The following is a 24,015-nucleotide window of genomic DNA, read 5'->3' as shown; positions in this document are numbered from 1 at the left end:
GAACTGTACACTACTTAAAAGTGGTTAATGGTGAGTTTTATGTTATTTGTATTTTGCCACAAGTAAAAATCGAAAAAAATTTTATAAAAGAAAAAACCCCAAAGCCCTGAGCATACTAACAAAACATTTATTGTGGGTTATGGCATGCTGCAGTCCACGGGGTCTCAAAGAGTTGGACACAACTGAGCCACTGAACTGATGGTTTGATGCTTTCGCCATCCATCAGTGAATTTCAAATTTAAGCACCTATTAGGAAAACCTGCTGGATTTGTTAAACATATTGCTGGGCCCTGCCAGCAGTTTCTAAGTCAGTAACCCTAGTGTGAGAACTGAATTTGCATTTCTAATAAGTTCCTAAGTGTTTTGAGGCTACTGCTCTTGATCCAATTATTACACTTTTAGGGCTACTATATTAGATAATCTGGAGTGGGTTGCCATGCCCTTCTCCAGGGGATCTTCCCTACCCAGGGATCCAACCGTCTCCTGCCTTGGCAGGCGGGTTCTTTATCACTAGCGCCACCTGGGAAGCCCAGCACACACGCAGCACACACATTAGATAATACCACGGGCTTATTTGCTATTATTTTTCTATATATGTGTTTGTGATAAATCTTTGGTTCTGGAGTCCTTGAAAATACCCTTAAGCCGTGCATTTCCTGGGCCAGTAATATGCTATAGAGAAAGGGCTAGACCTAATAGGCTGGACATTTTTGCACAATATATGTTGAATGATCAATTAGAGTAATTCAATCCAATTTTGAATGCAAGACACACATAGGCAGGTCAGGTATTTATAGAAGCAGAGGCTAAGAGAAGCTTAATTCTTTGTGTGAGTGTGGTGCTCAGTCATGCCCAACTCTTTTCTACCCCAAGGACTATAGCCCACCAGGCTCCTCTGTCCATGGGATTTTCCAAGCACGAATACTGGAGTGGGTTGCAATTTCCTTCTCTAGGGGATCTTCCCAACCAGGGATCAAAGTTGCGTCTTCTGCACTGGCGGGCGGATTCTTTACCACTGTGATGCTTGGAAAGTGCTTAATTCTGAGGGAACAACAAAACTGGTCAGGTCACCAGAACAGCCTCTCTTTACCTGGGACAATGTGAACCACATTCCACTGCCATGAGGCCTGTGCAGTCGCTGAGCTGTTCCCTGTGCTCCCGCACTTCCTGGTGTGACCTTAATATAAACCTGCATCTTTTCTGCTAACAAGGGCAGCTCTCCCTTGTTTCCTGGAAGATCCTCCTATTCTGTTTTGATAGCTGATATCTTCATCCTACCACTAAATCTCTATGTAAGGAAACGATATTCGAAAAGAGACACAGTTTTTCCATTTGCCAGAATGCCTTTGAATTCTTGCAGTTCATGACTCTTAGGGAACATCCTGGAACTGTCATAAAAATCAGTAAACATCTCATTCCAACATCCTGCTTTTCTCCTCCCTGACAGCCCCTCAGCCAGTTCATTCAGTGAAGACAGCATCAAAAAAAAATCTTAGCAGGTTTCTCCACTTCTGGCCCGTTCAGAACTTTCTCACTCAGAAAAGGGGAAAGCCGATTGTAGCTTCAAAAGGGTGCGGGAAAACAATGCCACAAGCAGGTACTGTCTACAGCGGAAACGGTGGCTTTAAAAGTAGTGAGCTTTCCTTATGAAGGGAAAATCAAAATGCTGCATGGCTGCCTAGAAGCGGCCACCGAGAGGATAGCTGCCTGAAGTGTCTCCCAATTCAGAGATTAAGAGGTAATGGCTGGGGAGCGGCTTTCGGATAGAGGGGAACCGGGAGAACTCATCGTTTTTTGGTTAACGGCCAGGAACCAAACTTGGACTGTGGCCCAGTTCGGGAACAAATGGGGCGGGCACTTCCCTATCCGGGCATCTGGCGAGATCCTCAGTCAGTCTTCCGACAGGCACTGGAAACGTCACAGGTTGCGCTCCATTTGTCTTGCAACGTCATCCTTCAGCGCCGGAAGTGGAGGAGTAACGTGAGCTTGTCGGCCTCAGCCGTCTCGAGGTAAGGCAGTTGTCGGCCTACCTCGTCTGCCTGCCGTGTTGAGAGCCGTGAGTGTGGGCCTCAATCGAGTCCGCTGCTACCCCTGAGTAATGTTCCCTGAATAACGCTCTCACGGCTCTCTCCCGGCAGGCCAGCAGGCGTTGCTCCATCCTCGGGCTCTAAGGTCAAGGGCTGGCCATTTCCCTCCTGCCGTGTTTCGGCGGCTGGCGGCGCTCGTGTTGGTCTCCACTGCACTTTGCGTTGGTTCTTCTGTGCGCCTGACACCTGAACCTAGCTTAGTCAGAACACAAGCAGAAGAAAGATTAGAGAGTGGGCACTGTCTGACCCAAGGAGGCTTCGCAGCCTGGGGACTTTGTTTTCTCCAGAAACGCTCCTTGAGAGGAACTTGAGGGCCTTCACAGCATCCACAGCTGGCCTTGTAGGAAGACCAGAAGAGTCAAGCCTTTTCTCACGCAGACCAGTGATAGCGGTTCAACAAATCAAGGCGATAATTTCCATGTGGAATTAATGTGGTCCAGGTTTGGAGCCTTTTGAGAATTTGATATATATCGGGAGCCATTAGAACACTGAGGACAGGACTACTCTCTTCAGGGAGACAGAACATTTGTGCCCTGTCACCTTCGTTGCAAGCAGTGTTGTCGGATGATCTTTTAACATTTCCTTATAGCGCCTGTTTTCATCCTACCTTCACTATTAACGAGAGTGGTAATGGTGTTAAATGCTGGTTTTTTGCCAGATGCTGAACTTTTTATATCTTAATTTAGCCCTTGTGACAACAGTGTGGTGTAGAGCCATAATTAATATCGTTTTCCAGCTGAAGAAATGAAGACTTAGCTTAAATAACTGGCCTCAAATTATGCAGTGAGTAGTGGTGGAGGGAAGATTTGAACTCGAGCAGTTGGATTTCAGAGGTCTGGATGTTGTCCACTAATTTATATTGATTGTCTTCAGCTGTTTCTCAAGTGCCCAGACACCCTATTCTTTTGTTATCTGCTATTTTAGGGAGAAAATTGAGTTCATCCGATGTGCTTTCCCTCAAATTTCTACCCTTGCTTTCTCTTCATACACTCGTCAAGGTTGATACCACCTATCTATACCTTTCCTTCAGTATCAGATGATGAGCTGTCTCTTGATCAAAACAAATTTCTTTACCTTTGCTTTGACCTTTCTTTTATATTTTCACCTATGAAACCTGGCTTTCATTTGTCTTTTCTTCCCTTGTCTTATGTCCCAGTCATGTATAAACAAGGTCAGGTTACTCAGATCCCTGCTCCTTATCCCCCAAGCCAGAAAAAAGTTCCTGGTGATCCATCTTCCTTTAGCTCGCATACAGTAACTCTTCTCCTTACCCAGACTTTTTAAAGAGTATTCGAAATTCTGTATCCAATTCCTCACCTCTCATTCCCTTCTGCAGTCTAGCTTTCAGATCTATTATTCCCCTAAAGTTTTATACAGTAGTCACTAGTGATTTATTATCAAACCAAATATACATTCTTTAATCATTACACTTCCCTGGTGGCTCAGACACGAAAGAATCTGCTTGCAGTGCAGGAGACCAGGGTTCGATTACTAGGTTGGGAAGATCCCCTGGAAAAGGGAATGGCCACCCATTTCAGTATTCTTGCTTGGAGAATTCCATGAACAGAGGAGGCTGCTTGGTCACAATAGGGTCACAAGGAGTCGGACATGACTGAGAGACTAACACTTTCGATCATTACTGGATCCTTTTGCTGAAAACATGGTGATATTTTTACTCTTTATTCCTTTGCTTTTCAAGACAGTACACTAAGCTGATTTATTCAACAAACATTTATTGTGATATTGTGATACAGATGAACACATCAAAGTGCCTCCTTCCCTTGAAGAGCTTACATTTTAGCTTTTTTTCCCCCGAGTGCTTCCCTCACCAGTAATTTCTCCTGTGGATAGTCTTCCCTCCTTATCTAAAATGTTGGGTGCTTCCAAGGCTTGTGACTTTGGCCCACTGTTGTTTTTATGCTGTACGCACTGCTTGAATGAGCACATCAACTAGCATGGCTTTAACTCCTTCATTTGTGCTCCCAAATTAAAGTGTCAGCTTAGACCTCTGCTGAGTTTCATTCTCACCTCTGGCTACCCTGCTCGATACCTTTGCCTGCTAGTCCCACAGACTGTTCAAATATTGTCTTCTCTGTACTTACTCTTAGCACATTCATCACTGTCTTGTTGATTTTACCCTCTAAGTATTTCTCAAATCTGTGTTCTTTTTTTCATCTGTATTAATGTCTTACTTTGAACCTTCTTTCACCTGAAGTATGATGGCCTTCTAACTGGTTTCCCTGCCTCTAGATCAATTCCCTGCATAACTATTCTTTACACTACCTACCATCCTCCCCCAAATGATCCTTGAAAACAAATCTGAGTCAAAGTCCTGCTTAGTAATGTTTAAGATCATTTAAGATCTTAGTAATATTTAAAGATCTGTCCTTTCGTTCATCCTATCTTTTCTTTCATTAAGCAAATATTTATTGTTTACTAAATTGCAAAATCCATTAGAGCTTCTAAAGTTTGAGCTTCTCAACCCATCACCCAGGGCTCTGCTTCATCTGGACCTGCCTGCGTCTCCAGCCTCGTATTGACCTCATACTTTAGGTTGTGGCAGCCCTGAACTGCTTCTTCTTGTGTGTGCACTGTCCTGTTCCTTTTGAGTGGAATCTTCTCTTTGATTCCTTCCTCCACTTCCTGCTCCTCAGCTGATTAGGCTGCCCACTTTCACCTAATTAACCAGTTCATACATAAGCCTCATTTTAGGCCCATCTCTTATAGGAAACCTTCCTTGACACCTTTCTCCAAGGCTAGGTTGGGTATTCCAGCTTTGTGCTCCCATAACACCCTTTGCATGCTGTTGCTGCTGCTAAGTCGCTTCAGTCGTGTCCGACTCTGTGTGACCCCAAAGATGGCAGCCCACCAGGCTCCCCCATCCCTGGAATTCTCCAGGCAAGAACAGTGGAGTGGGTTGCCATTTCCTTCTCCAATGCGTGAAAGTGAAGATGCTCAGTCGTATCCGACTGTTAGCGACCCCATGGACTGCAGCTACCAGACTCCTCCGTCCATGGGATTTTCCAGGCAAGAGTACTGGGTTGCCATTGTCTTCTCCGACCCTTTGCATAGACCAGTCATTATACTTTTCACATTTGTTGCATTTGTTTTTGAATCTCTGTCCTCCACAAGACTCTGAGCATCTCGAAGGCAGGTATGATGTATTATACCTGCATCATATACAGTGAGGCTTTTGCTGTCTTAGAGCTTGCAGTTTATGGTGTTTTACTGGATGGTTTATATTGACAGTTCAGGAACAGCCGTCTTTCTGTGCTCCCCATTTTCTAAAATACTTCGTTCCTACAAGTTGGAACTGTAGGCTGAAATGGATCAAGATACTGCTTAAGGTTAGTTATATAAGCATTGTGTCGTCACTGCTTCAGCCTCTCAAGGAATAGTAAATGGGAGCATTATAACGTCAGAACTTTAGGAAGACTGAAGCATCTGAGTGTGTGTCTGTAGGGCAGGAGGGGGAGTTCCTCTTATCCTGCAAAAGTCAGCTGTGCTCTCAGCTGCCCATTGGATTCCCTCCTGTCCTTGCTCTTCAGCTATTCTCTCTCCAGGGTCCTTTTATTATTCCTGTGAGTCGTCAGTCACCACATGACTTATTTCCCAATATTTAATGAAAACATGCTTCACTGCTCATTCATCAGTTTCCATCAAGTGCAAACAAAGATCCCTCTGAGCACATAGCATTTAAAAGTGGGGTTTGCCTGTAGCACCATCATCACTTGACACTCTGGGTCAAGGATTTTAGATTTACAGCTGACTCTTCATGCTCTTGCATCAGCTTCTTCACAGAGGAGCTGCCTCTTAGACCTAACACTGGCCCACGTTATGTTAACAGCCTCCTGATGATCGCTGACTAGATTTCTCCACTCCAGCCTGCCTACACACAGCGTCATTTCACCTTGCTGTGCAACTCAGACCCTGGCAGTGGTTTCCTATGGATTGTTAAATCTCATGGCCTAGTTTCTGTTCTTTCAACACCTTTGCCTTTTTTTGGTGACTCTCTGGGGCACTTCCTCCGGGCTGGCCAACTAAGGTCTGCTCGCCCCTTACCCATGGCTTGTCACTGTTGAAATCTGTACTGTCACTTGTGCTTTTTGAAATGGAATGTCCACTCCCACTCCTTTTCTTCCTTATGGTCCCCTTGGCTCTTGACCTTTTCAACTGCACAGTTTCCAAAGCCTTCCCTGACTGATCCAGTTTCTGTGACTGCAAGTTCTCAGCACTCATTTGCTCACTCTGACTAGCATTATCCTATCTTTGTAAATGGTAATGAAACTCTGATGTTTAAAAATGTGGTTTCTTTTCCCTTCCCTCTGGATACAAAGCTTGTGCAGAGGGGCTGATTAAGTGCTGCCTTGCCTGCGAGAGGCATTTCTCGGAGAGAGGACATTAGAGGCTTGAGCATCGGTAAGCTTCTGGAACTGAGGGAAGCATCCCAAAGATCTAGTCCCGTCCCTCTCTGTTCCATGCTCTGCCTCCCTGGGTGATCTCATCCTCTTCTTTCACCCTAAATTCTATGACATATTGATGCCTCGCAAATATATACATTCAATTAAAGGCAAATATTTCCTTTTTGTGTCAGAGCTGGTCATAATTACAGCTTTAACAACCTTTGCTTTTATAAGCCTCTGATTCTTTCTCTTCCTTGAAACACTTTCAGGTTTACTTGAAACTGTGTCTCCCGAATTGCAATTCCTAAGACTCCTAATAAAACACTTTGTAGTCTCAAAAAAAAATTACCTCCCCAGTCCTGTCCCTTCTTTGAGCTTTGTACTGTATATCCCAGCGTGACTCTAGCATCTTCCACAGACAACTTAATCTAATTGTGTTTCAATCTGAAATCATCATATCTTCACTTGTCTTTTTTTTTTTTTTTGGTTTTACCCAGAATTCTCTCTCTTTTTTTTTTTTTTTTATTAATTTCAGATATACACATGCTCCCCATCCTGAACCCTCCTCCCTCCCCCCTCCCCATACCATCCCCCTGGGCCATCCCAGCGCACCAGCCCCAAGCATCCAGCATCGTGCACTGAACCTGGACTGGCATCTCGTTTCATACATGACATTTCACATGTTTCAATGCCATTCTCCCAAATCTTCCCACCCTCTCCCACAGAGTCCATAAGACTGTTCTATACATCAGTGTCTCTTTTGCTGTCTCGTATACAGGGTTATCGTTACCATCTTTCTAAATTCCATATATATGCGTTAGTATACTGTATTTATGTTTTTCCTTCTGGCTTACTTCACTCTGTATAATAGGCTCCAGTTTCATCCACCTCATTAGAACTGATTCAAATGTATTCTTTTTAATGGCTGAGTAATACTCCGTTGTGTATATGTACCACAGCTTTCTTATCCATTCATCTGCTGATGGACATCTAGGTTGCTTCCATGTCCTGGCTATTATAAACAGTGCTGCGATGAACATTGGGGTACACGTGTCTCTTTCCCTTCTGGTTTCCTCAGTGTGTATGCCCAGCAGTGGGATTGCTGGATCATAAGGCAGTTCTATTTCCAGTTTTTTAAGGAATCTCCACACTGTTCTCCATAGTGGCTGTACTAGTTTGCATTCCCACCAACAGTGTAAGAGGGTTCCCTTTACTCCACACCCTCTCCAGCATTTATTATTTGTAGACTTTTGGATCGCAGCCATTCTGACTGGTGTGAAATGGTACCTCATAGTGGTTTTGATTTGCATTTCTCTGATAAAGAGTGATGTTGAGCATCTTTTCAAGTGTTTGTTAGCCATCTGTATGTCTTCTTTGGAGAAATGTCTGTTTAGTTCTTTGGCCCATTTTTTGATTGGGTCATTTATTTTTCTGGAGTTGAGCTGTAGGAGTTGCTTGTATATTTTTGAGATTAGTTGTTTGTCGGTTGCTTCATTTGCTATTATTTTCTCCCATTCTGAAGGCTGTCTTTTCACCTTGCTAATAGTTTCCTTTGATGTGCAGAAGCTTTTAAGTTTAATTAGGTCCCATTTGTTTATTTTTGCTTTTATTTCCAATATTCTGGGAGGTGGGTCATAGAGGATCCTGCTGTGATGTATGTCAGAGAGTGTTTTGCCTATGTTCTCCTCTAGGAGTTTTATAGTTTCTGGTCTTATGTTGAGATCTTTAATCCATTTTGAGTTTATTTTTGTATATGGTGTTAGAAAGTGTTCTAGTTTCATTCTTTTACAAGTGATTGACCAGATTTCCCAGCACCACTTGTTAAAGAGATTGTCTTTAATCCACTGTATATTCTTGCCTCGTTTGTCAAAGATAAGGTGTCCATATGTGCGTGGATTTATCTCTGGGCTTTCTATTTTGTTCCATTGATCTATATTTCTGTCTTTGTGCCAGTACCATACTGTCTTGATAACTGTGGCTTTGTAGTAGAGCCTGAAGTCAGGTAGGTTGATTCCTCCAGTTCCATTTTTCTTTCTCAAGATCACTTTGGCTATTCGAGGTTTTTTGTATTTCCATACAAATTGTGAAATTATTTGTTCTAGCTCTGTGAAGAATACTGTTGGTAGCTTGATAGGGATTGCATTGAATCTATAAATTGCTTTGGGTAGTATACTCATTTTCACTATATTGATTCTTCCAATCCATGAACATGGTATATTTCTCCATCTATTAGTGTCCTCTTTGATTTCTTTCACCAGTGTTTTATAGTTTTCTATATATAGGTCTTTAGTTTCTTTAGGTAGATATATTCCTAAGTATTTTATTCTTTTCGTTGCAATGGTGAATGGAATTGTTTCCTTAATTTCTCTTTCTGTTTTCTCATTATTAGTGTATAGGAATGCAAGGGATTTCTGTGTGTTGATTTTATATCCTTCAACTTTACTATAATCATTGATTAGTTCTAGTAATTTTCTGGTGGAGTCTTTAGGGTTTTCTATGTAGAGGATCATGTCATCTGCAAATAGTGAGAGTTTTACTTCTTCTTTTCCAATTTGGATTCCTTTTATTTCTTTTTCTGCTCTGATTGCTGTAGCCAAAACTTCCGAAACTATGTTGAATAGTAATGGTGAAAGTGGGCACCCTTGTCTTGTTCCTGACTTTAGAGGAAATGCTTTCAATTTTTCACCATTGAGGATAATGTTTGCTGTGGGTTTGTCATATATAGCTTTTATTATGTTGAGGTATGTTCCTTCTATTCCTGCTTTCTGGAGAGTTTTTATCATAAATGGGTGTTGAATTTTGTCAAAGGCTTTCTCTGCATCTATTGAGATAATCATATGGTTTTTGTTTTTCAATTTGTTAATGTGGTGTATTACATTACAGAGCTGGAAGGGAGCAATCGCAGCCCCAGAGAGACATTATCTATAAAACTGTAAGCAGGCTTCTTTGCTAACTAAAACTTCTTGGGGGTCTGGACGGTTAACATCTGCCTAAGAAGGTGCGCCGGTTTTGCGCCCAGATAACCGAGTGGCAGGGAGGCGATAAGTCGCAGCATTGGTGCTCGCCAAACACCTCATCACTTGAGCTGCTCGGACCTGGGAAGAGCACAATACTCAGGCCCAACTGAGTCTGCGCCTCTGAGGACTACCCGAGTGCCTGAACCTGAGCGGCTTGGACCTGGGAGGTACATGCAACCCAGGGCCAGCCTCGGATTGTTCCCGGCGGAACAACCTAGAGCCCGAGCAGTGTGGGCAGGGAGGCTACACGCGCAGTGAGCGGGGGCAGACCCAGTGTGGCTGAGGCACTGCGAGCGCACGCCAGTGTTATTTGCTTGCAGCATCCCTCCCTCCCTCCCCACAGCGCGACTGAACAAAGAGAAGAAATACAGTTCCACCCATCAGAACACTGACACAAGCTTCCCTAACCAGGAAACCTTGACAAGCCACCTGTACAAACCCACACACAGCAAGGAATAGCCACAATAAAGAGAACTCCACAAACTGCCAGAATACAGAAAGGACACCCCAAACTCAGCAGTTTAAACAAGATGAAGAGACAGAGGAATAGCCAGCAGATAAAGGAACAGGATAAATGCCCACCAAACCAAACGAAAGAGGAAGAGATAGGGAATCTACCTGATAAAGAATTCCGAATAATGATAGTGAAATTGATCCAAAATCTTGAAATTAAAATGGAATCACAGATAAATAGCTTGGAGACAAGGATTGAGAAGATGCAAGAAAGGTTTAACAAGGACCTAGAAGAAATAAAAAAGAGTCAATATACAATGAATAATGCAATAAATGAAATTAAAAACACTCTGGAGGCAACAAATAGTAGAATAACAGAGGCAGAAGATAGGATTAGTGAATTAGAAGATAGAATGGTAGAAATAAATGAATCAGAGAGAATAAAAGAAAAACGAATTAAAAGAAATGAGGACAATCTCAGAGACCTCCAGGACAATATTAAACGCTACAACATTCGAATCATAGGGGTTCCAGAAGAAGAAGACAAAAAGAAAGACCATGAGAAAATACTTGAGGAGATAATAGTTGAAAACTTCCCTAAACTGGGGAAGGAAATAATCACCCAAGTCCAAGAAACCCAGAGAATCCCAAACAGGATAAACCCAAGGCAAAACACCCCAAGACACATATTAATCAAATTAACAAAGATCAAACACAAAGAACAAATATTAAAAGCAGCAAGGGAAAAACAACAAATAACACACAAGGGAATTCCCATACGGATAACAGCTGATCTTTCAATAGAAACTCTTCAAGCCAGGAGGGAATGGCAAGACATACTTAAAATGATGAAAGAAAATAACCTACAGCCCAGATTATTGTACCCAGCAAGGATTTCATTCAAGTATGAAGGAGAAATCAAAAGCTTCTCAGACAAGCAAAAGCTGAGAGAATTCTGCACCACCAAGCCAGCTCTCCAACAAATACTAAAGGATATTCTCTAGACAGGAAACACAAAAATGGTGTATAAATTCGAACCCCAAACAATAAAGTAAATGGCAACGGGATCATACTTATCAGTAATTACCTTAAACGTAAATGGGTTGAATGCCCCAACCAAAAGACAAAGACTGGCTGAATGGATACAAAAACAAGACCCCTACATATGTTGTCTACAGGAGACCCACCTCAAAACAGGGGACACATACAGACTGAAAGTGAAGGGCTGGAAAAAGATTTTCCATGCAAATAGGGACCAAAAGAAAGCAGGAGTAGCAATACTCATATCAGATAAAATAGACTTTAAAACAAAGGCTGTGAAAAGAGACAAAGAAGGTCACTACATAATGATCAAAGGATCAATCCAAGAAGAAGATATAACAATTATAAATATATATGCACCCAACACGGGAGCACCGCAGTATGTAAGACAAATGCTAACAAGTATGAAAGGAAAAATTAACAATAACACAATAATAGTGGGAGACTTTAATACCCCACTCACACCTATGGATAGATCAACTAAACAGAAAATTAGCAAGGAAACACAAACTTTAAACGATACAATAGACCAGTTAGACCTAATTGATATCTATAGGACATTTCATCCCAAAACAATGAATTTCACCTTTTTCTCAAGCGCACATGGAACCTTCTCCAGGATAGATCACATCCTGGGCCATAAAGCTAGCCTTGGTAAATTCAAAAAAATAGAAATCATTCCAAGCATCCTTTCTGACCACAATGCAGTAAGATTAGATCTCAATTACAGGAGAAAAACTATTAAAAATTCCAACATATGGAGGCTGAACAACACGCTGCTGAATAACCAACAAATCACAGAAGAAATCAAAAAAGAAATCAAAATTTGCATAGAAACGAATGAAAATGAAAACACAACAACCCCAAACCTGTGGGACACAGTAAAAGCAGTCCTAAGGGGAAAGTTCATAGCAATACAGGCACACCTCAAGAAACAAGAAAAAAGTCAAATAAATAACCTAACTCTACACCTAAAGCAACTAGAAAAGGAAGAAATGAAGAACCCCAGGGTTAGTAGAAGGAAAGAAATCTTAAAAATTAGAGCAGAAATAAATGCAAAAGAAACAAAAGAGACCATAGCAAAAATCAACAAAGCCAAAAGCTGGTTCTTTGAAAGGATAAATAAAATTGACAAACCATTAGCCAGACTCATCAAGAAACAAAGGGAGAAAAATCAATCAATAAAACTAGAAATGACAGTGGAGAGATCACAACAGACAACGTAGAAATACAAAGGATCATAAGAGACTATTATCAACAATTATATGCCAATAAAATGGACAACGAGGAAGAAATGGACAAATTCTTAGAAAAGTACAACTTTTCAAAACTCGACCAGGAAGAAATAGAAAACCTTAACAGACCCATCACAAGCACGGAAATTGAAACTGTAATCAAAAATCTTCCAGCAAACAAAAGCCCAGGTCCAGACGGCTTCACAGCTGAATTCTTCACTTGTCTTTTATCCCCATATTATGTCTTCTATGTATTCCTCATTTTGGTTAATGAGTATTTCCAAATTAAACATCTTGGTTGGTGTCTCCCTTGTTATTCCCCCAGTGCAGTCAGGAGTAAGTCCCCTTCACAGTTTTTCCTGGCTTTTTCCTCTTCATCCTCTTTGTTCAGGCCTCTTCCCTCTCCCAAATTTCTTCTCTTGCTCTTCTACTGATAACTCTGTGTGACCATGAAAGTTGTTTTACAAAAGTATCAGCACCTGTAGTAGTGTCACTGCAAGTTGTGTATTGAATAAGGGTGCTATAATCACACTTTAGAAATAGTAGGTTTGTATGTTTATTATGACAATCTTCTGGCAGATGGCAGTACAATGTATTGTTCCAACATCAGTATGTTATGACAGTTAAGGACTAGAAACCTTGATTCCTGTGGAGAACATCCTCTGTTCTTGTGTCCTCAGTTCTCGTTCAGGCAAACTTCTTGTCCTTTAAAACCAAGTGTAAATATACCTTCCCCATGAAGCCTTTTTTTGATACTCCCTACAGGAGTCAGTCGTTCCTTTCCAAGGGCAAAGGCCATATGGCTACTCTCTTCTTATAGTAGACATTGCATTATGTTGTAATAATTGGTATATGAGTCTGCCCTGTTGTACTCTAGGCCCCTGAAGGATAGGGACAGTGTTTCATCATTCTTTAATCCTCAGCAGGTAGCTTAGTGTCCAGCATGTAGAGTATGTCAATAAACATAACAAATATTTGATTGCATAACATGATTCAGGCACAGAAGTAAATATTTTACCCACTTTGCCTTCTTTAATCCTCATGACACCTTCATGAGTCCTGTTATTATCACATTTTATAAGTGAGGCAATTCAGACTAGTGAGGTGAAGCCACTTGCCTCGAGAATGAGCAGCTGGTAAATGGCATATGTGGTGGTGCTGGGGTGTGGCCCTGGAGGACATGTACTAGTTTTTCCAGTGCTTCTTTTGTGTTTTGTCACTCAGAGTAATGATGCGGGTGTGCTGGTTGGTGAGACAGGACAACCGGCACCAGCGAATCAAACTTCCACATTTGGAAACAGTCATGGTTGGGCGCAGCCCAGAGACCAAGATCGCCGACAAGAAGTGTTCTCGACAGCAAGGTAATTGGTCACAGGATTGTGGAGATTACTGTGTTTGGTTCCTTCAGATAGTGATAATCAAAGATGCACTTTTCCTGAATGCTACTGATGAAAACCTTTTCTGCCCCAAATCAAAACTCAGCAACTGAGCTCTTTTGGCTGATGACAGGGCTCTGGGCACTCCTGATTCCACCCTCTGAAAGTGGGTTCATATTCAGTGTTGGGAGCAGGCAGGTTCCATCCTGTTCTATGCGGTGGTGGAGCTGAGTCCTTGCTCCGCTTTGCCCAGGGAGGTTCCTCGTTGGGCAGGGAGACAGCTGAATTCTGGGATTTCTAGGTTGAAACCATGTCTGAGAAGTGATGGTTTCATCCTTTACACTTTGCCATACACAGAGGGAACTATCATTAAAAGATGATGGCACCTGGCTCTTGGAATGTCTTTTCTGGAATTTAATGAAATGAAAGTCCTTAGGAAGAATCTTTACTGTGTGCCTCATTTTTTTTTTTTAACCTGTAAACTCCAGACGTGCTCACTGCTACCAGGTCTCCCCCTGCAGTGTGTTCCCCATGACAGGGATTCTTGAGACTTGGAGTCTGCAGCAGTGATTCTAGTTTTCCCCACATGTTAATATAAATGGGCAAAAGATACCGCTTCTTGCTCTCTGTCCCCCTTGTCATGAGAGCAGCTGTAGGGGTGTGTATGTCAGCCCATCCACTGCCTGTTCTCCTTGGAGAGAAGCTGGGATGTCTTTCCTTTGCTCCCTGTCTCTTGCCAGAATTTTTTTTGTTCACATATCTGAACCCAAATGTTTGGTGTTAACTTCTTCCCACACATGCTCAGACTGTTCTGTCCCAGCAGTCCTCTTTCTAGAATAGTTTCTGCACTCCTCCTACCCAAGGCCAGCTGAACTTCAGTTTCCCAGGAATGTATCTTTTACCTCTTTCTCTGTTGAAGGTTTCTGATCATGTCATGTAATAGGATAAGTCTGATTTGATCCTGAGCTATAAGAGCTTGTGAGGGAATTGGGTTCCATTCCCTGATTTCAGAGCCTATGATCCCGAGTGGGTCAAGGGCTCTGAATTAGGGAGACTTGTGAGGATTCAGTGACTCTGCCTTATAGAGATACTAGCAGTGCTTGAGGGAGCATGTACACTGTTGGGTACTGTATGGAAGGACCTGGAGCCCTAGTCCCCTGAATAATGAATGATTTTGCTCATAGGTCTTTGAGGAAAACCCTTGTCACATTGCTTCCTAGAGGGAGGCTTCATTGTCTTGTAGGGATAATAGGATCAAGTTGCTGGTTCTTCATGGCATTTGGGTTTACCTTTTTTCAATCTCTTTCAGTACAGTTGAAAGCAGAGTGTAACAAAGGATATGTCAAGGTAAAGCAGGTATGTCTATTTGTATCTTGGACTTCCATGTTCTACTTGATGATTGTCTTACACTGTTGACTTTAGAGTGTCTGTGCCAGCCAGTAAAGGCTCCTTGGTCATGTGTGGAAATGACAGAATAACAGAAGTGAATATTAAGCATAGTACTGGGCATGTAGTAAGTGGTGAACATAGGAGTAGCTATATTACTAATGATGTTACTGCTATTATAATTATTTTCTGGTTATTCCATAGGTAGGGGTCAATCCCACCAGCATTGACTCAGTCATAATTGGGAAGGACCAGGAGGTGAAGCTGCAGCCTGGCCAGGTCCTCTACCTGGTGAATGAACTTTATCCGTATATTATAGAGTTTGAGGAAGAGACAAAGAGCCCTGGCCTGGAGTCACACAGGAAGAGAAAGAGGTCAGGCAGTAGCGATCCTACAGAAAGGGGTGCTGACCCGGAAGCTGAGCCCAGCACAGGACTGGAACCTGGGAGCAACCCTCACCAGCGCTCTGTGCCTCCAAAGAAGGAGAAAGATGCATCCATCAAAAAGGTGAGGGAAGAGTGCTGGCTGGATAGGTGGCATGGAGAGTACATAAAATGTAATGTTGCTTAATTGTTTTGTACGCAGTCAAGCCCAGACACGTGTGAGGGATTATTATGATGAGAGAGTCACTTGTTTATGTCACCAGTCATTGGGATGAATATCCCTTTGTGTACTTTTCTCTTGAATTCCTGAGGTAAGCCACTTGAAGGTAGGGTGAAATGGCACTGTGCTTCACATTGAGCTACTAAAATAGGACAGTCATCTGTCTCTCTATACAAGGTTAACATTGCAACACACTTCATAGATCCTGTGATTCGCATCCTGATGTCAAAGTGGAAACTGAGGCTATAGGTGAAGTGGGAGAGGGGAAAGAAGATGCAATTCACATTCTGGTGTGTCCAGCTTCTGTCTAGACATGCAGCTCTGAATATGGGAAGAGAGTGGGAATAGCTTATGGTTTATAAAGGAAAAGATTGAGGTAAAGGGATTAATTTAATTCTTAAAGACTGACCTTATTTCCAAGTTTGGTTGGACGTTGCTGACATCCAGTGTTAACTAATGCCAAATTTAGCCATCTTGTTTGCAGTGTACACTGTCTTTTTTTGTTTGTTTTAGGAATCCTTGGGCCACTGGAGTCAAGGCTTGAAGATTTCTATGGAGGACCCCAAAATGCAGGTCAGAATAAATTTTGGCATCAAAATACTTTTCACATTGTAAATGATCACTCCACAGAGCTACAAATGAAATCCAAGGAGATCAGTCTTTCTGAATGAGATTTGTTTTATTAGGCTGTTTTGTGAGATCAAGTGGCTTGTCTCATTGTCAGTAAGTTACAACTGGAATTCTTTAGAGAGAAAGCTAAGTTTTTCAAATGAGTATCTTCTCTGCATTGTCCCTCCTAAACTTCTGGGTACTATTATGGGATGTTGTGTTAAACTTAGTGTAGTCCCTTTCGACAAAGTGTCAGTTACTGTATGGTGACTATAGACCGTATGTCTACTGTATGGTGACTATATACACTAGTGACAGTGTATAGTCACTGTATGGTGACTATACTGTATGGTGTTATGGCTGCCCTGGGATTAATAGACATCATCCTGGGAGGGGTCTGAGTTCTTAAATGACATCCTGGGATCACAGGGGGCAAGATCTGATAGGGCTTCTTGGAACACATGTGTGTGAGTCGTGTGGTCTGCTGGGCTGGAGTGGAGAAGAGTGCATTTGAATTCAGACCTGGGGGCTTTGCATCAGTTCCTCAGCAACTGTTTTGCAGTGTGCCTCTTTTCTGTGCTCTGTGTGTTGTGGTGACTGAAAACACAGACAGGAGTCAGCTAGGTCTGTGTTGGGATTCTAGACTTCCCACTTGGTAACTATGTGACCTGGCACATGACACAGCTTATCTGAGTCTCTGTGCGCTCATCTGTCAACATTGGGATAAGACCCTCTTCACAGGATTGTGGCAGGAGTTAAGTATGTTAGTGAACCTGACCGTACCTGGCACACACAAGATGTCCAGCTGACGTCTGTTTCCTTCTCTTGTGCCCCTCTGCTAGGTTTACAAAGATGAGCAGGTGGTGGTGATAAAGGATAAATACCCCAAGGCTCGTTTCCACTGGCTGGTCTTACCTTGGGCCTCCATTTCCAGTCTGAAGGCTGTGACCAGAGAACATCTTGAGCTCCTCAGACACATGCATGCTGTTGGAGAGAAAGTGATTGCTGACTTCGCTGGGTCCAGCAAACTCCGCTTCCGATTGGGCTACCATGCCATTCCCAGCATGAGGTAAACCTTGTGGGGAGTGCTGGTGTGTTCTGGTTCCATCTCGGCAGACAGATGAATTCAGCCTGGGTCTGCTGAGTGTGCTGGTCACCCCGAGGTTCAGGGGATTGGGTGGGGTGTTTCCAAGGCAGGTGGGCTGAAACTTGCATGCTTTTGCCTGACTTGCTTGCAAGCCTTAAGTTCCTACTTCTGCTTATAATTTGATAACATACAGTTCTTTGTTCTTCTCAAATGTAAACTCTGAGAGCCTAACTTACAAACCAGATGAAGCAGCTTTATTACCTTCAGTGAAGAACTGTCACTTGACGGTAATAAAGTGACTTTTATCAGATTTTTCAGAAGTATCAATAACCTCTAAATGATTAGGGACCATTGCTTTGAAGGAGACAAGCCTCACTGACTTCTTTCATGACAGCTTAGATCTCAGATTTAAGATAAAATGAGAAAAAAAGTGTAGAGACGGTTATCCTTTGGCTCATACCTGGAAGGATTCAGAAAGGAATGATTGATGCTTTTCAAAGAATGCAAGCAAGGCAGATCTTCAATTCTTTTGAGTTAAGCAACAAGATAAGAGGACTAATGGGATTTCTGAGTTTTTATTTTGGGGTGTTTTTCTTGGGGGGGTGTAAAATATACATAATATAAAATTTACTATTTTAACAGTTCAGTTGCATTAAGTAAATTCACAGTGTTGTGCGACCATCACCACCATGTATTTCTAGAACCTTTTTTCATCTTCCTCATCTACCCCTCAGATCCCTTTCCCCCAGCCCCTTGCAACCACCATCCTACTTTCTGTTTTCATGAACTTGACTACCCTTCACTTTCACTTCAGGTACCTCATGTAAATGGAATTATATAGTACCCATTGTTTTGTGGCTGGCTTGTTTCACTTAGGATAGTGTCATCAAGGTTCATCCATACTGTAACATGTGTCAATTTCTTTTGTTTTATTTAACCACCCAACATTCTTTACATTTTATTAGGTGGATAATTGTGACTTAGGTTACTGGGCACTTTAACACATGAAATTTTTGTGCTACATTTTTTCCCCATCCATACTCTTTGTTTTAAATCGAGGCATAATTTACATCCAATAAAATGTACAGTAAGATCTTTAGTTTAATCAGTCTTGACAAATGCGTATGCCATGTAACTATGACTGTGATCAAGATAAAGAACACAGAACTTTTCTATCATCTCCCAGGAAGTTCTTTTGTGCTTCTTTTTCTTTAATCCTCCCCTTAACCTCCAAGTGCTGTTCTCGTTTTTTTCAGCCTAGATTAGTTTTGTCTGTTCCAGAACATCATATAAATGAAATCATACAATGTCTACTCTTTTTCTGTCTGGCTTTTTTTGGTCAGTGTAATAGATTTTGAGACTCATGCATGATGTTGTGTGTATCATGGATATACTTCATTTTTTTGTTCTTGTGTAAATACCTAGAAGTGGAATTGCTAGGTCTCAGGGTGGAAGTATGTTGTATCTCATTTAAAAAATATTTTTAAATTGTTAAAACCTTATTCACAACTATAGGGCAGAAAGTCACGCATGATCCTATTCCCCTTATGCTGCATACCTCATGATGACAGCCCTTGACCACAGAACCTTTTTCACATAGCAGTCGTGGTGTCCACACCTTTTTCATATAATGGATGCTGTTGTGCTAAGGAGAATGCTAAAGGCAAGAGCTGCGACTGGTGTGAGTGGGAAGCAAAATGAGCAGTAAGTTGTCAGGCACATATCCTTTTATGATCACTCTTTAGAAGTTTGAATAAGTTAAACCTAGGAAGGAAAAAGTAACAAATATTTTTTCTATTGTAAAAGTAATATATTTTCAATTTAGAAAATATAAAGTATGAAGCAGAACAAAGATCTTCCATAATATCACCACTAATTAAACTCTAGACCTTATTCCAATTTCAGCCATTATTCTTTCCTTTTTTTTTTCGCTCCAGGATCCCACATTGCGTTTATTTGTTGTCTCGCCTTAGTCTCCCTGATCTGTGACAATTCCTCCTCCTGTTCTGGTTTTCATGACCTGGACACTTTTGATGAGGACTGGCTAGTTGTTTTATGGGATGGCTCTCAATTACAGTTTGTTTGATGTTTTTTCATGATTAGATTGAGGTTGTTTTTTTTTTTTTTTTTTGCCAAAATACCCCAGAAATGATACTGTGTCTTCTCAGTGCATCACATCAAGGAGTGCATGATGTCGATCGAGACAGTTTGTTGCTCCTGATGTTCACCTTGATCACTTTATTAAGGTGGTGTCTGCCAGGTTTTTCTACTCAAAGTTGCTATTTTTCCCTTGTAATTGATCAGTATCTTGGGGGGAGATGTTCTAAGATTATGCTACTAAATTTTTTTCTCCTCAGACTTTGGCCCAGTGACTTCAGCATCTACTGGTGGATCTTTTCTGCAACAGTTATTATGGTAGTGTTTACTTCATGGTAACTTTATGTTTCCCTCCTTCCTTCTAATTTATTAATCAGAATTTTTCTGTGTGGAAGAGTTGTTCTTTCTCCCCCATTATGTATTCTATACATGTATGGACTCAATGGATATTTATTTTATTATATAGGTTTTAATTTAATCTGTCTCTGTTTAGTTTCTTGCTCATATTGTTCCAGCGTTGATCATTGGAAATTCCTTTAGGTTGGTTCCTGTATCACTCTGACATGCCCCAAACATTTTTTGAGCACATCCTTTTTTTCTGGCCCCTTACTTTTTGTAACAAGGTATTCTACGCTTACATTTTTCCTGTTCTAGCTCTGGAATGAACCACTTCTCCAAAGAGCCATAGTTCCTTTTATTGGAGAATGACATAAACCAAGACTAGATCACGAGGTTTCTATAGAGAGAAATGGTTGGTTCCAGAGTGTCTTTGCTTCTAGGTTCTCTCAGCAGATGGAACTAGGAAATAGAAGCATGAATCCAACCCACACAGATACATACATGTCTCTATTTCTCTGTTTACCTACCTGTGCATGTGTATGAAAAACGTGAATTCATGCTGATACTTCTGATCCAGTCCTGTTCCACAGGTTCATTCTTGTCTTTCCCTTTCCTTTTTTGTGATTTCTTTCTCCAGTAGTGACAAATTTGGCTCTCATTAGCTACAGTTAATTCACTTATGTATTCATTCCCAGTATAAACATAAAATAGTTGCAGAATTGCTTATCCACACTCACGTGAGAAAGACATTTACTCACTAGAGTACAGTATTTGTATAGCGTTCTTTTTATCTTTACAGAATCAAATCAAAATACTGTTTTCCAAACTTAATTAGGTTAATTATTTTCTTCCTGACCTCCTTCAGTGTAGTTCCCTTTTTATTTTTAATACAGTTAGTTTATTTGTTACTGCTTGTATTCCATTTTAAATTCCCACAAGGTACTGGTTTTGATGATTTATTGGAGGAATGTGAAATATTACTGATTCTGAGTCAAAGCTTTATAGAAAGTCATCCTTCTTGGTTTAACAAATCCTAAAGAGAACTGTTGGTTTTCTACCTCAAACCTGTTTTTCCCTTAAGCTTCTTCATCCCAGCAAGTGGCACCTCCCCAAACCCATATCTAATCCATTAATTGTTCCTGTTGGTTCTGTTCCAAAATATATTTAAAATTGGACTGCTTCTTGTCATCTCCACCTGTATAGCTCCTGTCTGAAACATGATTATTTTTGGTTTGGACTGCTGTGGCAGCCTCCTAACTTCTCTCTATATCCATCTTTCGCCTTCCTACAGTCCTTTTCCACACAGTAGCCAGAGTAATCTTTTAAAGTAACAAGCAGATAATAGCACATGTGTGTGTGCCAAGTCACTTCAGTTGTGTCTGACTCTATGCAACCTCATGGACTGTAGCCCACCAGGCTCCTCTGTCCATGGGATTCTCCAGGCAAGAATACTGGAGTGGGTTGCCATGCCCTCCTCCAGGGGATCTTTCTGACCCAGGGGTTGAACCCACATCTCTTATGTCTCCTGCCATTGGCAGGTGGCTTCTTTACTACTAGCACCACCTAGGAAGCCCAGATAATAGCACTCCCCTGGTTAAAATCCTTCAGTGGTTCCTCAGTATGATTGGAATAAAATTCAAACCCTCTGTCAACCTATAAGACCCGTTATGATCCAGCTCCTCCCTAGTGCCTGCTCCTTGTTTCCAGCCACTCTGGCCGTTATTTTCTTTCTGCCACTCAGTTGCACCAAGCTCTTTTTCATACCAGGGCCTTCACACGTGGTCTCTCCACTCCCTGAAACTCTTTCAGATCTTTGCTTTCTCAGTTCAAATCTCTGCCTGGGAGAGGTTTTTTGTGAACATCCTAGCTACTTAAGGAGACAGCTTCTACCCCCTAGGCACACTATCCCATCTCCCTGTTTTGTTTTTTCTTAGCATTGTTGCAGTAACATTTTGAATCTTCCTTGTTTATTTGTTTACTTATTATTTATCTCCCTTCATTACAGTATAATTTCTATAAGGAATAGGCCTTTCCCATTTTGTTCACTGCTAAATTCCCAGTGCTAGAACAGTGCTTGGCCCTAGTAGGTACTTCATGAGCAGTAAATATTCTTCAGTGACTAGATGAATGAATGGAGTTAAGTGGAAACACTGTCAATATTTTGCATATTCATACTCTTACTTTTTGGCATTTTGATTATGCTAGCTTTAATTGTAATTATTTGTTTCCTCTCAACTAGCCATGTACACCTCCATGTGATCAGCCAGGATTTTGATTCTCCTTGCCTTAAAAACAAAAAACACTGGAATTCTTTCAATACTGAGTACTTCCTTGAATCACAAGGTAAACAGTATTGTTTAATTTTTGCATTTGTTTTAGTTTCTCAGCTGTTCTTATACTTGATTCAGTTGTTTCCCTAAATAATAACTTGGCTTCGAAAACTCATGTACAAGTTTGTGTTGCCTATACAGAGAACCCCATTAACAGAAACTGGATTGTTTTGGATTTTAGTAGGATTGCCACTTTGCTGTGAGCAGCCTTCTTGGGGGATGTAGAATGCTGTTATATCAGAGTCAGAAAAAATCAATGGGGGGCTTAAAAGGTTGTCCAGAGAATTATTGGAGTTCATGGATCTGAAAGCTCTGAATAGTTTTTTCTTTCTTTTGCCAGCAACTGGGAGGAGCTTGGTGGCTGCCTTCTGTCAAGAGTGGCTACTTAATAGGGGAAGCCTGTCTATATGTAGAAAGGAAGAATTTTCCATTGTGTATACTGTGGAACTTAAGTATGCTGGAATGTTAATGATGACATAGGCTAACTAGTGGTAAAGCCCTGTGATAATAAGCCTTTGACATAGTAACATGGATTGCTTAGAATGTATCCTAAAGGAATGTAATTATCTCAGAAATAGATTGCTCAGGGAACTCCCTGATGGTGTAGTGGTTAGAACTCCATGCTTTCACTGCTGAGGGCCCGGGTTCAGTCCCTCATTGGGGAACTAAGATCTCACAAGCTGTGTGGTGCTGCCAAAAAAATCAAACAAACGAAACCCATTGCTCAGATTTAGAATCTGACCAAGCATATTTTCCCAACAGTTAATGTAACCTCAGGTTTACTCTGTTTAAGGATAATTTTTGTATCTTGACTTTCCAGAGTAGCTGGACTCTGAACATTTTTCCCTTGCAGCTGTGATTGAGATGGTGCAAGAGGCTGGCAGGGTGACCGTCCGAGACGGGATGCCCGAGCTCCTGAAGCTGCCCCTCCGTTGTCACGAGTGCCAGCAGCTGCTGCCTTCCATCCCTCAGCTGAAGGAGCACCTCAGGAAGCACTGGTCCAAGTGATTCTGCGGAGCCTGACCTTCTGCAGCACGTGTACCGTATTGTTTAGAGCAAATTCCTGGCACCTGTTCTGGATTGCATGTGACTTTTCATTTCTTGAATTAAAACATGCGTTTTTTCTTTTTTTACAAAGCTTGTTGTATTTCTGAGTGGCCGCAATATGACGTGACCTGAAATAGTTCAGGAATTAGGAATTAGAGTTTGTCATGGGTGTGTTTTCTGCTGAGGGTGGCAGGGATAGGCCTGGCCCACCATCTCCAGGAGTCACGTCAGGTCTGACTAATGGGGGACAAAGCCTTGTTCAAACTGACCAAACACAGGATACGGAAGCAGAGAGCTGCTTATAAAGTCCTGTTCTTTACATTTATTCTCTCTCCTCAGAGGTAGGTGGTGCCATTTTATCAGAGCAGACATAATGATTTCTTGTTTACCCCGAAGGCACTGATTGTTCTCTGATCCTAATCTGGTCTGTAATATTCTCCCTCTTTCCCTCTTTCATAGGGGAGACTTCGTTTCTTCTGTCCCCTTCATTCCTTCCCATCATCCAAATGCTTCTTTCTCAGGAAGCCTGTCTTATCAGTTCTCCTTCACTCTGAGCAAACAGCTGGTGACAAGGTACAGGGATGGAATTTTCTTCTAATGTCAGGAGTACTTGGATGGTAAAGAAATACTCAGCAATATGTTTGTTCCATTTCAGGGGTCAAGTCTTCTTGGTTGGCCTGCTTGGATCTGTTGTCTGATTAGGTAATTGAAAACTATCGGGAATTCAGCTAATAGTCACAGAGTCAGTTCTGATGCACAAAAAGGTAGTTGTTGAATGAAAAAGTTGCATAGAACCTCATGGTTTCACTTTTCCCTCAGAACAGATTTGGGTAGAATAGTTGGATTAAGTTGATTTTTTGGTTAACATCAGAACTAAAGGTGAAGGGAAATCTAAAACATTTCTG

The 24,015-nt window shown here is 41.6% G+C and overlaps 1 protein-coding gene across 21 annotated transcripts; it reads left to right on the top strand.

The window, feature by feature from the left end:
• The first annotated feature begins 1,632 nt into the window (after positions 1-1,632).
• On the top strand, positions 1,633-23,200 carry APTX (aprataxin). Of its 21 annotated transcripts, none has more exons than XR_015170085.1 (9): positions 1,964-2,009; positions 13,461-13,597; positions 14,922-14,968; positions 15,203-15,505; positions 16,115-16,174; positions 17,053-17,279; positions 19,655-19,712; positions 21,973-22,076; positions 22,917-23,200. XR_015170085.1 is itself a non-coding variant. In XM_086416574.1 (8 exons), the coding sequence occupies exons 2-8, from the start codon at positions 13,465-13,467 to the stop codon at positions 23,069-23,071; spliced, it is 1,029 nt and encodes a 342-aa protein (XP_086272700.1). In that variant the 5' UTR covers positions 1,633-1,738; positions 13,461-13,464; the 3' UTR covers positions 23,072-23,200. The 21 variants fall into 21 exon arrangements, 14 of the variants coding, with proteins under 14 accessions (XP_086272700.1, XP_086272693.1, XP_086272694.1 ...); XR_015170086.1 differs by having other exon boundaries at positions 22,884-23,200; XR_015170087.1 differs by having other exon boundaries at positions 1,964-2,527.
• Positions 23,201-24,015: the final 815 nt, after the last annotated feature.

The sequence above is a fragment of the Bos grunniens genome, chromosome 8 (genome assembly GCF_055505025.1).
Source record: "Bos grunniens cultivar Pamir isolate PY7600 chromosome 8, Bosgru_T2T1.0, whole genome shotgun sequence".
Classification (NCBI taxonomy): Eukaryota; Metazoa; Chordata; class Mammalia; order Artiodactyla; family Bovidae; genus Bos; species Bos grunniens.
This window is presented reverse-complemented; position numbering and strand designations above follow the sequence as displayed.